Genomic DNA, 14,665 nt, shown 5'->3' on the forward strand with positions numbered 1-14,665 from the left:
CTAGGAAAGCTGCAGTAACGGGATGCCCAGTGCTCTCATCAGCAAATGTCATTCTGTCAATGAACATCCACTCATATCCTGCGGACTCTCGTTAGCTAACATAGCTAATGTGTTCTGGCTGTCCCCACCAGCCGACTGGAGTGAAGTGAAAGCAACACAGAGCGCTGCTCACAGCGCTAACTCCAGCCTCAGAAAACCAAGCTCGATTCCCTCCTTGCCAGCTGTCTGTGCTACTTCAGGCAAGCTTCCCTGTGCTTCTGTGTGTACCCTGAGGAGATTACGCTGTCCTGCCTTCATGAGTATTGAGCAGATAGGCACAATAAGGCACTGAGAACCCTGGGTAGGAGAGAGCTGCCTCGGTCCCTGTGCACAGCGCTGGCTGGGAACAAGCTCGGAGTGGGTAAATCACACTACAGCAGCGCAATGAGACAGCTAGTCCAACGGCTCAAACCTCCTGGGGCTAGAGAGTCACTTTGTGAGGCTCTCAAATGGTCTTTTATGGGGCACAGCAGCTGTGCCACCTCAAAAAAGAAACCCGCTTCTGTGAGCTGGTGAAGGGCCTTTAAAGACAGGAATACTTAAACAGCCTTAGTTTGCAGTGGGAGTAGAGATCACGTTTAGTAACCAAGGTAGCATTCCTGATTTGGAAAGGTATGTCATGCCGAAAACTGATTGACTTTATAGCTTTGTAGCTTCATTTCTAAACACAAGCTCAGACTTTGCCTTGAATCCCAAAGGTTCAAGACAGACCATAAGCAATAATCTCTCTCAGAAAGAAAGAAATGGAAGCACAACACTTTCCTATTGCAGCTCAACACTGTCGTGTTTCCATCCCTCCAGAGAGATGGATGAAAAAAGAAAGCTTCAGAAGGAAATTGGTTCACTTGCTCTTCCTTTCTCCGTGACTATTAGCAGCTGCTGGCTCACCTGGCCATTGAATGACATGCCCTCCTGGGATCTGATGAACTCGCTGTAGGCCTGGTTGGCTCTGACAATGACTGCGGCTACCGCCTCTTGGTACTGCGGGGATGATGTTGCTAGCAGAGGGAGCGCAGCAAGGGGAATGTGGTCCTGGCTGTTGGACAGGCAGCCTTCGTCATAACTGTATGGGCTGAGGCTGGAGGGGGCAAGAGACATTAGAAATATTCAGCCTAACACACAAAGTGGGGAAAACCATTTGCAGACAGTACAGTCAGTATTGCAGTTCATTAAAAATATGCCTCAAGATAGAAAAGCCATTTATTCTACTGTGAATGGGTGAGAGCCTAATAAATCTTTCCCTCTCATCAAACGTAAATCTTCGAGGACAACATACTTACATTGATAGAACAACCCTCAGACAAGGAATTAAAGCCTTAGTATTTATTGGATTAATTAGAATAAATCAATCTCAGAACTCTTGCTTCATGATTACCGTATTCACTGCAGCTAAGTATGAAATCGAGATTGAATGCCTCGCTAGTATATTAATAAAGTGCATTCTCAAAGCGTGGTCAGAGCTTTCAATACAACATGCAGAACATTTCAGTGATGTGAGAAAAGAAACACAAAACAAGAGTGAAATTTTATACGTTTATCTCAGTGACAAAGTAGCATCAACTTACCTGGACACCAGGGAAAATGCTTCGGAGCAGATGGCTGGGCAAGGGACTAGCCTGATGGCAATGTGTCCAAGAGCAGCTGGGTAATGTACCCTCATCACTGTGTCAAACACTGTCGTGATGGTGTTGACATCCCCTTGCTTAGAGCTCTGGTCACCACTTCCTGAGTCCAGGATGTTCCCTCCGTGAAGTACCAAGAGGAGGACATGGATTTTACTTGGCTGCATTAATGGCTGCACTGATTCATCCTAGGTGGGAATGAAAGAGAGCACACTAGAAAGGCTTATTTTGCAAAGAGGTTTTATTTGGTCCAAATGCATTTCCTGCAAATTTTATCCCCTTTTCTCCTCCAACCTCACACACGGTGCGTACAATATATGCACTATCCACATCAAGTCCAGTTAGGGATGAGGCAAACAACAGTCTGTGAAGCAAAGTACTTCAGTTTGGGCCATCGACACACAAAGATAATTGCAGTGTGAGCAGGACCGCGGAAGGACAAGAAGTACAGAGCCTTTCTGAACAGAGACTGAAAGAGTGCAGCTTGATTTGCTTAGCAAAGCTACCCAAGACCCAAGAATGAAATGCCTGCTCTCAAACACAGTGGAGATGAGTAAAGAAAGCTCAGGAAGGAAGGGAGGCACTTAAGTCAAAGGACAGTGCAGGAGCAAGCACAAAAGAATCTAAACTGATCCTGAGTAAGTGTAGACTGAAAATCAGGTTTCTAAACACAGGAGATACAAGGTTTTGGAATAATAATATCTGCAGATTTCTGGATAAGAAACTAAACTGACTTCAAGACAGAATGCGCTTAATTTATGGAAATGGTCATTAGATACATCTGGATACAACAGCTGAGAACCTTACTCCTCCTTCCAGGTCTCACATCCTACACATGTGCATGCACAGATCTACACACAGCCTCAGCATAACTGACTGTCCTAAGCAGAAGGAATGCTGAAAGTAAAAAAAAAAAAAAAAAAAAAAAAAAAAAAAAAAGCATTAAATTGTAACCAGGTAAAACACGGCAGCAGTAAAGACAATACTTGTGTGCGTTAAGGTAGAAAAATAAAGACATAAGAGACGGGTGTTGTTGCTTTCTGTTGAGGTGCTGAGCTCAGCTGCAGCAGTTGACAGGAAAACACATTCAGCAAAATTAACAAACGAGATCAAACAGGTCAGCAAGCGGCAAGTTACTGGAGAAAGAAGTCATAGGAAGAGATCAGTCATTGCATCAGCTTGCCTATGACAGAAGTTATAAATAAGACTTCAGATTTGCTTATACTGTTGCAAAAGAGGAACTGAAGAGAAAAAACTTCAAGACCCCATGACCCAAGGACTGGCCAACATCTGGCCGGGAGACTGCTGCACGAACACAGTAAAGGTTTTTATTTTGGCTGTCCAAGTTGTTGGCTTATTATGTTGAATGAATTCCCTGCCTAAACACACAGGCTGTAGTTTGGGAGAAGGAAGGGATTGTGCTGGAACTCCAGAGTGGGCTGTCATTAAGTGCCCTGCCAGAACAGCCGTAAGCCCAATCCTGATGCCCCCGGAGCAGGTACAAGAGCGTCCATTTGTAGTGGTTGCACATTACAACACAACAGAGCAGTAACTATTTTTAATATCTATATACTACCAGGGCTTTCAGTGCTTATGGCTCCCGTACAGACTCAAATCTCCCACCCCAACACCTTTGAGATATGTGAGAGAACATCCTGGGCAACTCCTTGTTGAGGCAGAGAAACAGCCATTGGAAGGGGGTGTAAAAGGGGTGGAGGGCAGCACTATTTTCCATTTGGCAAACTCTTCATTTTAGCATCTTCAGTCACCTGTTGTCCTTTGAGCAGCGACTGAGCCCCTGACAACCTGCTGGTGGGAGGAAAGCATGCCCCAGCACACATTAGCAACCTAACAACTAGCTTTCATTTTTACCAGATGATATTAAAGCATGTCTTAATACACAGCCCACCAGAAGTATTAAAATTCACATCCAAGTCTGTAATAAAGATTTTCCAGACCTCCTGCATAAGAATGGTCTTTAATTATTTAGTACCATTACAGCGTATTAATGCCTGCTCTTTAAACCTTCTCTGATTCCAGTTCACAGCGCCTGCAAGGTGAACTTTAGCCTGGCTGGAGGCACGGGAGGAGCGCTCTCAGCATCTCAGCACTACTTTTGCTTTCAGACAAATGTTTTAAGCGCTCATTTGGAGAGCAACATGAGTCACCAAGCTCAGGTCATCCGGAGGTTTATCAGCAGTTATTTGGAGGTGCCTTTGTCTTTCAGTTCATTAACCTCTGCTCTTGAAGGAAGTGGGGAACATGCAAGCAACTGCTGATTAGTTTAGGGGTGGAGGTGGCTATTTAGACATTTCTTGTAAGATCCAGAGTCTCTTAAGACATCTGATTCTTGAACTACCTTTTGGTGATGGAGGCTCTTAGCCTGAAAAATCACTGCAACAGTGGCTAGGAATTTCATACTATTTTAGTAGACTGTTTGTGAACTACAAATAACTGTCTTTTTCATCTCACTTTGAAGCCTGTTCTTTTTCTAAAATGAAGGCAGAAACAGGAAGGGATTGAGTTTGTACAGCCCTCTGAAGAAGTCAACAAGTTTTCCACACCATCTTGAGCTCTCATCTTCGGGCTGTGACTTGCTTATCTCGAGGTAGTTACAGACGTTCCCATCCTCAGCCACCCACTCTCCCCGTGGCCCTTGAGCTCTCAGTCTATTATGGAGAAGCCAAACCACCAGGAACTTACAGCCTGGCGCACAGAGTAATACCAAAAGCCACACTCACAGTCTTTGATAGATCATGACTTAACTTAGGCAGTTCCACAGGCACTTTGCAAGTGGCTACATCATCTCTGCAGCACAGACACGCAGATGTCTTAAGGGCAGGATGAGTACAGCACCCAGTAGGACACTGAATTGCAAAAGCCCGTATATGCAAGTCTAGAAAGCTGGGGAGGCGGTGCTATTTATTGTTCTACCCAGAGCGCTGATACAGGCTAGGCTATAACTGGTTGCCAAACAAGACCCTGAGCAGCTCCAAAGAGTGGGCTACAGCCGAGCCATGTCACTTGGACTATCGCAGCCGGAGCTTTGGTGCTGCGATAACACAGCTCTCCTGCTCCCACGTCCACGCTAGCTCATTCAGCATTAGCAGGGTAGCTCTACCCAGCAGTGCCTCAGGCAGCAGTTATCCCCTCAGGATTAGTATTTTTTTCCAGCTGGATACCTGACACTGCCTGCAAACTACAGAGCGTTTTCTATATGATATTCAAAAGACGGGTGAAATAATCCCTTAAACCTAGCCACGAAGTACACAGCATTCCAGCGCGGCTCCGAACGACATGCAAAGACGATACGCCCCTCACAGCAAAAGGAACCGTTTACCCCATTCACCCCACGCAGACATATTCCAGCGACAAAGCATCTCGTTACAAGAAACCAAAGCACTTACTTCAATGATGCTGAGCCTCTCCACACTGGAGCCAACGTGGTACTCTGCTGATGTCTCGTGATACAAATCACCTGGAAGCACAGAGGTTTGAAACATCAGCACTGCAAGACGCCATTTGGCAAAGACGCTCTTCCATAAAGACACTGTTTGTGCCAATGCCGCTCAGCTTCTTCTGCCTCATATCTCCTTTATTATTTCATCAAATTGCCCTCTCCCTCCCACCTGCCTCCTTCCACCTGAGAAGCCTGGGCAATACTGGGTCACTTATTTTCCAGCAATTTCTCATAACTTCAGTAAGCGCCGAGGACATTAGCAAGCTCTTCTCTCATTACAGCGACCCAGTACCATTGCTTTATTAAGAGTAGCAACAATGGAAAATCCCTGCACAACTGTCAGAAATGATTGGTTTGTGGGAAAATAAAAGGAATTGCTTGAACTGTGCTGGGGGAGCAGAGATCTGATGTGTTCATGTATCTGGTGCCTACACAGACCGACTTTGTAGCAGAAAGCCTAAGTGTCATCTTCTACCGTGCTGCTACATGAATCGATCTGGCTGAGGAACTAGCTTCCTTTCAAAATTTCATAATGATGAACAGAAAATAAAACCGAGGCAGATCCAGACAAGAACAAAGGATGGAGCAAGAGGAAAGAAGAGTCAGGAGAAATTCAGGACGGAGCTGGAATATTTCATCATTATACGAGAGAATCCTGGCTGTCACACAAAGGAGCCTAACCAACGTGGAAAATAAAAGAGAATCAAGAGCTATCCCAACTCCCACTGGGCAATTCTTTTTTAGCAGTGCTTGGCAGTCATTTTTATGCTCTGTCTCAGCTTCTCCTTTTGTGAGATGAGGATAACAAGTTTTACCTTTTTCAGAATGTGGCTGTAACAGTTACCTGGAAATACTGTAAAATATCACATGCAGTTTTTACTTAAAAAAAAAAAAAATTACCCTGGACATCATCGCATTCAGGGGTTTCAATTTTATCCATCAGATCATTGGAACTCCATTTGGTTATTTCTTTCGGGAACATTTCCTCATTGTCAGACAAGTCCTCTTTAAAAAAAAGAGATTTTTTGAGGGTCTCACACACACACACACAAATAGGTATACAGACAAGAGCACAGAACAGAATTTTAAATAAAAGTAAGGTCCCATAACTCTATGTAATCTTACAAACATTTGGATGGCTTAAGTCACAATAAAACATAATACTTTACCAGCTTTTGTTATACAGAAGCCAAAGCACCTTTTGAAAAGTAAACAAAATGTTTTAGTTGCATGTTTTTAACAAACAAAACTCCTAAAGCATGAAAAAAATAACATGGATTTTTAATGCTACCATTTCGGGTACCAAGTCTGACGTTTTTCTTGCCGTACTTTCTGGTGATGCTAAAGCAGCCAGAATACTCCAGTACGGGAGAGGACAAGGCAAGGTTTGCCGCTGGAATCCTCCCAGACCTGTTTGAAAGCTGCGGGATGTCTCCGGGGAAGCAGTGACAAGGATCACTATTGTGAATAGGACTGAGTATGTAAAAAGGCACGAGTAATAAAGGAAACGTGAACTCCCCAGGCTATCTTTAGCCTGATTTCCTTAGGAGATGAGACTTGTTTGACCACACTGAGTGCGTATGTCTGCCACTTCCCTCCTACTTCAGGATCTTCTGAATCCCCTGGCTCAGTTCAACTACAGCTGATAAAGAATAACCACCCCAAAAATACCATGCTCCTAGAAGTGTAATTAAAAGGAAGACACGTATAAAGGAGAGAGCCTATAAACCACCCCACAGTAGTATCTGAACATCAGAAAGATGAATAGCCCTGCTCTGTAGCAGACATCAGAGGAGTTAGCCCTCCGTTCTCCTCTAACCTGGCTGTCGGGCAGGTGAGCCTGGCAGGCAGGCTTGCGCTTCGTGCTGCTGGGCTGCAGAGCCCTAATCCACCGCAGAGAAAGCCTGACGCGGGCAGAGTCCAGCCTTGCCTGTCCGCGGGCCTTTGCCGATACATCCGCATGGAAGCAAGCAGCTGAGCCCTGCAGAGGCATCACTAAACAGACCATTAGCAGCCGTAGCACTGGAAAAATTCATGCCAGTGCTCCCACCGGCCACCCCACGCACCCACCCTCATGACTGCTGGCCTGGGCTAGGTTATCCAACACATCTGGACTTCTCCCACGGGAGGCTGAGCTCCCTCTCAGCCCAAGCCTGAACACAGGGTGGCCAGTCTGGAGCTGAGAAAGGGCTCACAAAAATGTTTATGTCAAACCAGAGGATCTCTGAGACATCAGCAGCCTGATGGCTCCTTTATTGGGTGAGAGCATGGACCAGCGGAGTCAGGCAGGGCACCCTGCAGCCTCCACGCTCCGTGCATAATCCTGGCAGGTTCCTGGGAAGGAAACAGAGCCCAGAGCTCCCACTTGAACCCATGGGAAGCCAAACAACAGCAATTCAAGTCTTATGAAGATGTCTTTGGTATGGGTTGCTGGTTCCTTTTTTCATTTTTTTTTTCTCCTTTCTCTTTTCTTTTTTTACATTGAGGATGTACCTTTTACTGTTACAGAGGTTAAGCGCTTTCTAATTTATTTATTGTTCTGCACTTAGTATTTCTTTCCTGAAAATTTTAGGCTTGTAAATTTAATAAAGCATTATAAACATAATAACAGCAGTAATTACAGATGTCTTGAAGATCTAAAAGCTGTAATCTTCAGAGTCCTAGACTAGGATTCCCCCTTTCTTGTTGCTGTACAGTTACTAAGAAAATAATTAATTGGAAGAATCCTAGGATGGGTAACAAAAATATTATGAAATATATTTATCTTTTCAGCAAATCTGAGCAATATCTTAAAAAAAATAAAAATGGAGGGAACTAAGTGCAGAGCCAAGCAAAGACCAATTATTTTTAGGAGTTTCTATTTACACTTTGACCATAAAAAGAGAGTGACCTGGAAACTTTGCATCAGCATGCCACTTCCTTTTTCAGCTATGGAAAAAATTTGAGTAAATCCCCATTTCCCTGCACAAGGGAGCGCAGAGCTACCTGTCCAGAGCAAGCGGAAAGCACAAGCGTGCAACACACATGCTGGCAGAGAATTAAGAGGAAGATTGCACTCAAAGCTTCTCTAGCAACTTAATCTAAATATTAAACTTATTTCTTCGAGAGGCTTAATTACAGCCCTTATTGCTGCTCAAGTAATCATTGAATAGGATATTTCTCCTGTTATTAGCATTTATTACAGGATAGAAATTAGATATTACTGTATTTGTCACTATCTTTACCAGAGTATGCCAGTGAACGAGGATGAGTGGAAGCCCGCGACAAGAAATCTTCTCGGGCTCAGGTTACGCCCACCGCACTGCGAGGAAATGTGTGTGTATGTATGGGAAGCCCTTCTGAGGAACTCTGCTCGGCGTTGACTCACATCCTCATCCGTCCCAGTTCCCATGGTACCGACCCCACAAGCCTCCCCGGCAGGATGCGCTGCAAGCGGTGCTTCGTCCCTGCTCACAGACCTGGAGCTGGGACGTGGCATCTGCGGGCCAAGGGGCGATAAGAGGTCCCTCCCGAAGGGAGGGCTGTGTTGAATGGCACACGCATGACAGCTTCAACTCATAAGCCAAAATCCCATCAGGCTAGGCAGACTTTTCAAACCCAACTGTGCGGATTGCGGAGGACAATCTGTACATAGATGGAGACACGCTGTGCGCTAGCAGAAGAGGAGCTGCTTTTTCTGTTACCAAGCTCCTCGAAGTATTACAACAGAGGTGCTGTGTAACTGTGGCACAAGGCTCATTTTTGTTAATCCTCCTTCCCAGGACTGTTAGGAGCACATCAGGGATTCCCTGGGGGCCTGGAACCCAGGCAGAGCCATCTCTATCTCAATTTTATTACCGAGTAATTAAAAAGGCAAAAAAGAGCGTGGATAGCAATGACGCCGTTTTGATGACTCACTCCTCTTTACTTGTATGTATATTGCTGCAATAAATCCCTTACACAGTTTTTGTAGATGCTACATAAGTTAATAAATGGAGATACTTAAACTAAGTTGGCCCTTCTCCTTCCAGGCAAGAGACACATCCATCCCCGACTTGCACGCATCCTGGCCACTAAAGCTGCTATTGTGCGAGTCACTGCTCCACAATAGCATGCCGCTTTCTACCCCAGAATTTGAGATGTATGCCTAAATACTTGATGCGAGAACTCTTCTGGAACACGATACGACTCATTTTTTGAGTCTGAACTTTAGCTGAACATCAGTGAAATTCTGCTTTACAAAACTGGGGTGTGATCTTCTAACAACTGCATTTCACGGAAAGGTCACCAACTTCATCAGCACACGTCGTGCATCTACCTTAGATTAGCATTACCAGCCAAGAGAAGAGTCCATCTGTTGTCAGCAGAGATGGAGCCTTTCAGGCTTAAAGATGCATTAAGTACAATATATAAAATGAGTGCAGTGGAACAAAGCTTCTTCACACACACATGCACAGAGAAAAAAAAAAACCAAAACACAGCTTTCTCCTAATACAGACAGTCAAAATTACTTTAAGAATCCTGGAAATCAACACTGATTAATTTTGGCACCTTAAGTACCTTGCTGCATTCATTATTGTATTTCTTCAACAGGAGAATAAGGAGTTAAGAAAGGCAAACTTGGGTCTCTTCAGGCCCAGACAGGACAATTAATCATACCTTTTACCGATTAAAAAATAAATTAGAAAAATAATCAGTCATACTGAATCAGAATCATTATGACACATCCACAGTCCAGTTCATATTGCTGAATTTTACCCACATTCATTTGCACCAAATAAAATACAGCTCCAAAGGTTAAGACTGTTCAAGATCCCTTGAAGTAGATCACACCGAATCTGAAATGTTGCTGCATTAAATATAAGAGTCTGCTGGATGATGCTGGTGATGCTCAAAGAAGCTGCACTGATGCTGCACGTATCTTGGTTAGAACAGACTTCAAACAAAGCAGCAAAAGTCTCGCTTCCTTCCCCGCTCACCCCCCGCCCTCATGCCTTCCGTTCTCTTACCCCACCATTTCAGGAAACAAACGATGGTGATTTAGGCTCCACATACCATGTGCATCAAAGAATTCATCATCTGAGCTGTCATCTGAATCCCTGGCAATGCTCTGCATCCTCCACTCGGAGATACTATGGCGTGAGGGACTTGCTGGAAAAAACAAAAAAGCCTTATGCGATACGCTACATCGACAAGACAGAGAGTTCCCAACATGATCTTTGCTGGAGGAAGAGTCGTGTGTTCTCTATGAAAATTCACTGCTGCAATATTAAAAACACAAAACCCCGATGATGCTGGTGTGATGTCAGTGTACCGCTTTACAGATCCTGTTTGTTTACTGTTGTTAGAACCTGCCAGCAAGATGCTACATTAAAGCAAGCTGTTTGTATCACTCTTATGCTATTTTGAATGGCAGCTATTTATAATTGTTAGTAGGACGTGCAAAATCAGCTGGGTTTTAAAGTTTGCAATTAGGAAGGAAGCAGGCTGATTGGAAGCTTTCTTCGTGCCTCTAATCAGCACACAAACCATGCCTCTGCTTCGCTAACTTTCGTGTGGGTAGCTAAGCAGAGCAGCCTGGATAGAAATAATCTGTTTTCTGGAAGGAAATTGCTTCCACACAAATTGGATTAGAGATCTATTTAAACTTTAAACTTGAATGATTTAAACAACATGCTATCCAACTACTTCATAGGGAGCTGTCAGAGCAGCTGTCCTGACAGTGAGGAGAAAACCCAACGGTCCTTTCGTTCCTGTTTGCCCTCCTGTTCTCACACCCACCTGCTTTTCATTTTCCCCTCCAGAGTTCCTCGTGCTAAATATAAACATACTACCTTTTTTCTTCTCTTTTTTCTTTTTTTTTTTCCAGATATAATTTAGCAATGATCCAACCTGAGCTCTTCTTGGCTGAACTTGTTACAGAACAGCCGCCTGTCCAGAGAACGACGGGCGAGAGGGTTTCTCCCCTCTTTCAGATGGCTCTCGCGTGTCACACAGCGCACACAAAGCACTTGCAGCAGCCACCGAGCCTAACACTGCAAAAAACCTGAGGAGACTGACAAATTCTCATTTAGCATATACAAAGACGCTGAAAGGTTCTGGTTACTGTGACAGCTGCACGAGCCGTTTCGTGCTATTGTTGTAACAGTGTTAAATCTGTAAGTCAAATTCTTCAATTTTTGCTACCCGGGTTGTCAGATGGAAGGAGGATGGAGACCCTGTGCAGAGTCATCTAATTGCAGCTCAGCCTTGGCTCAGCAGCCCCCAACCACCCCACCGCCCACCCCTCAGGGAGCAGCAAGCGAGGAGGTTGGCAGAGCAGAGCTAATTCACGCTGGAGTGACGTCAAGGCACTCGCATAATAGTTGCTAAAAATAGAGCATATAATAACATATGGGATGGCAACGAGGGTCCTGCTATCACCAGAGGTCTCGCTCGGATGGTATAGAAAGGACCGAGATCTTTTGGAGAAAAGGCGTTGCTTTTTTCAGCTGGAGGTAGCGGTAAGTCGAGACAGCCCTCCTTGCTTCCATATGTTAATACGCTGCCAGCATGAAGAAGGATTAAAATATCTGCATGACGTACTTCCCAGCACATCACAATTCATTTCTTTCATTACTTTTTCTTGTAAAAGCAAAGACATTCTGCAGTTTAAGAGAAATTTGTGCTTTGCTACCAGTGAAAACCTTCAAGTGAAATCTTAAGAGGTCTGAAAACTACAGCTTCCAATGAACATGTCAGCTCTGGAAGAGGGGGTTCATAACAAGGAGCATAATGAGAGATGGGCACATCAACATAAAATCCTGGTGCAAGCAAAGTAGCCAGCATTTTTATCTTTATACAATGATTTATGAAGCATCTGGTAGGTTCTTCCCTGGGGCTCACTCCAGTGAGTCATCGCAAGGTAAAACTACTGCTCATCTCTCATTCACCCCGTGATGAAATCAGTGATAGGGTGGTAAATAAAAATGGAGACTCAACTCACAATATTTAGTGCATACGAGAGATGGAGAAGCTTCACTCACCCAGATGTCCCCTTCCACCGTCACTGGAAGAAATGCTGTCCCTTGGGGTTTTCAGAAAAATCAAGATTTTTTTTTTTGCCCTCTTGCTGTGACAGCTATTACCCAGCTATCAGCTGCGCTTGACTGAAAGGAGAGGGAATTGCTGAGAGTTCAAGCCTTCTGCCTGTAACTCGCTGAGGATTCACCCCTTTGTACAGAATGGTCTGAGGAAGGGAAGAGTTTAACACGGGGGGAAAAAAAAAAAAAGGTGACTGCCTAGGGAGAGGTGAATGACAAAATTCAGGACTCAAAGCTGAGTCCTTACAGGGGCTTTAACAGCAAAATCTGGAAATCTTGCTGAATGGTGTTTAAAAGGGAATACAAACACGATCCGTGGTCCCACCTAATCCCAGGCTGTGAAGTTTGGTTTCTGAACAGCTATCGCACATCACCACCAGTGGAAGGCAGCAGCCCCCACCCACTTTTCTGGGGGGTACTGCTTTAATTTCCTCAGTAGCTGATGGAGATGCTTCGCTGTGTGAGCTACACTGCAGCACCCATGGAAATGAAAACGGTGTGCAGGAATGTGTAACCCCAGCCACGGAGCACGGGGTGCCTGCTGGACCTGCCTCCTGGAAAACAAGAGACAGTTAAGAGCGACCCACAGCGGGGTCGGTTTCGTGCCACAGCAAAGCAGCAGACATCCAGAGAGGGAACACCACTGAAGGATGGGGCCTTAGAAAAGCCACCAGTGGCTCTTGGATAACAGGGACTAACTCTCTGCACCACTGTTTGTCGTCTTCTGAGACCCAACGCTGGTAGCCAGCTGCTGCCTGCTCTTCTACTGCTTTTTCAAAGCTTTTTTGCTTTTGAGATTGGCAAGAATTCTGCCACGTGCCACTGAGTCACAGTTATGGGATGACTAGAAACATTCCCAAACCCATAACAGGTCACCTGAGAAGACTGAGCCTCCAACAGCAGCAGAGAAGGCCTCTGAGTTACAAGGAGAAATATGCGTTGTCCCAAAGGTGCCAGCCACGAGACATACCTCCCAAAAGCCCAACCTCCATACAGTTCAAGTCATCATCAGCATCTTACCTCCTCTCTTTGAAGATCGTGAGGACTTGGAAGACGTGGACCACTGCTTGGTGAGCGACCTCCCAGAGGCTGTTTCGCTGTTACCAGTGGTATCCTCTGTGTCAACAGGAGAAACTGCATTGGCTTCAACATCCTTCTCACCAGGAGTGTCTTTGACACCGTGCTGCTCAGTATCATTTTCACTGCAGAATTGGGCCATCTTCTGAGCCAGCATCAGCTGAGCTTCTTTCTCCAGCTGCCGGATATCCTCAATAGTGAGCCCATACCACTCGTCCTGCCAGCACCAAGCCTGCCGATGGGCACGGACCATGACCTTCCGCAAGCCTGCAAAGCCAGAACTTCCCAGTCACCACTGCTACAAAATGGCAAGAATCAATGCATTCCCTTCCCCAAAATCTCAAGACGTCGTGCCAAGGATATTACGGTGGCATCAACAACATGATGCTATAAGCTGCACTAAAGCACTTTCATATAGCAAGAATTGGGATGGCAAATCGGTCACTTCATATACTTTATCTCCTCAATTCTTGCTAACCAACCATGCACGGAAAAATTAGCCAGTCTTCTGTGACTGCTTTTAACTTGGGAAGGGATTTCCTAATTCTGGATCCAGGAATTTGCTCTGTGACTGCCTGCTCCACCAACAAGAAGCCAGGCTCAGACCACAATTGCAATTCCCATGAAATTCTGGGAAGTTGTAACATTTGGATCCAGCCTTCAAAGTGAGGTATGCTCCCAGAAAGGGGACACACACAAAAAACCCCCAAAAAACCCCACAAACCCAAAACCAACATCAATAACAAAAAACCCACTGTTTTGTTGGTTTTGTTTTTTTTTTAATCCAGGAGACTTTCAAGTGGTTCCTTAATGAACACTACATAGCCCACCACAATTGTTACATGATGGAAGCACATCCAACATCAGCAGTGCTAAGGTGAAAATCTCTCCCTTTCCTTGGAAACCTGGTTTCTGCACCTGCTTTCTATATATCAGCGAAACAGTATCACAAATACGACCTTCTGAGATAATGGGATGGGAAGCAAAGTCAGGGAGGGAACAAAGATGCTCTATTTTGCAGATACCATCTGTCTTCTTCTGCACGAGAAAAATGAAGCAGGTTAAAGCCAATTTAAAATATTTCAACATATCACATATCTAAAAGGAAGAACCGTCTCAATATCAACACGCAATGCTCCTGACCAGGCAACAGAAACTTTCCTCCAAGACTTAAACTTGTTGACTAACATCATCATACCACCAAGACTTTTAAAACAGTATAGTCACTCAGGATTTTCGACCAATATTATTATTATTTAAAAGCTCACGACAGGTCAAAGCTCCAAACTGCTATTTATTACTGATGGGAGCACACAGCAGTAAGGGTGTTTTTAAAAGCTTCTATAAATACTGACGAACTAATCCTCAGGAGCCCTTCTGAAAAAAGTAATTAAAAAAATCAATTC

At 44.7% G+C, this 14,665-nt stretch overlaps 1 protein-coding gene across 13 annotated transcripts in view; it reads right to left on the reverse strand.

Moving 5' to 3' along the window:
* The window catches only part of PITPNM2 (phosphatidylinositol transfer protein membrane associated 2), a 139,970-nt gene that overhangs the window by 28,625 nt on the left and 96,680 nt on the right, over nucleotides 1-14,665 (reverse strand). For all 13 annotated transcript variants that reach the window (XM_075770217.1, XM_075770223.1, XM_075770219.1 and 10 more), the window contains 6 exons: nucleotides 13,203-13,526; nucleotides 10,156-10,251; nucleotides 6,022-6,126; nucleotides 5,069-5,139; nucleotides 1,605-1,849; nucleotides 928-1,117 (listed from right to left, as the gene is read on the reverse strand). In XM_075770217.1, the coding sequence (XP_075626332.1) occupies nucleotides 928-1,117; nucleotides 1,605-1,849; nucleotides 5,069-5,139; nucleotides 6,022-6,126; nucleotides 10,156-10,251; nucleotides 13,203-13,526 (1,031 nt within the window). The remainder of the gene's footprint in view (nucleotides 1-927; nucleotides 1,118-1,604; nucleotides 1,850-5,068; nucleotides 5,140-6,021; nucleotides 6,127-10,155; nucleotides 10,252-13,202; nucleotides 13,527-14,665) is intronic.

This window comes from Balearica regulorum, chromosome 17 (assembly GCF_011004875.1).
Source record: "Balearica regulorum gibbericeps isolate bBalReg1 chromosome 17, bBalReg1.pri, whole genome shotgun sequence".
Taxonomy (NCBI): domain Eukaryota; kingdom Metazoa; phylum Chordata; class Aves; order Gruiformes; family Gruidae; genus Balearica; species Balearica regulorum.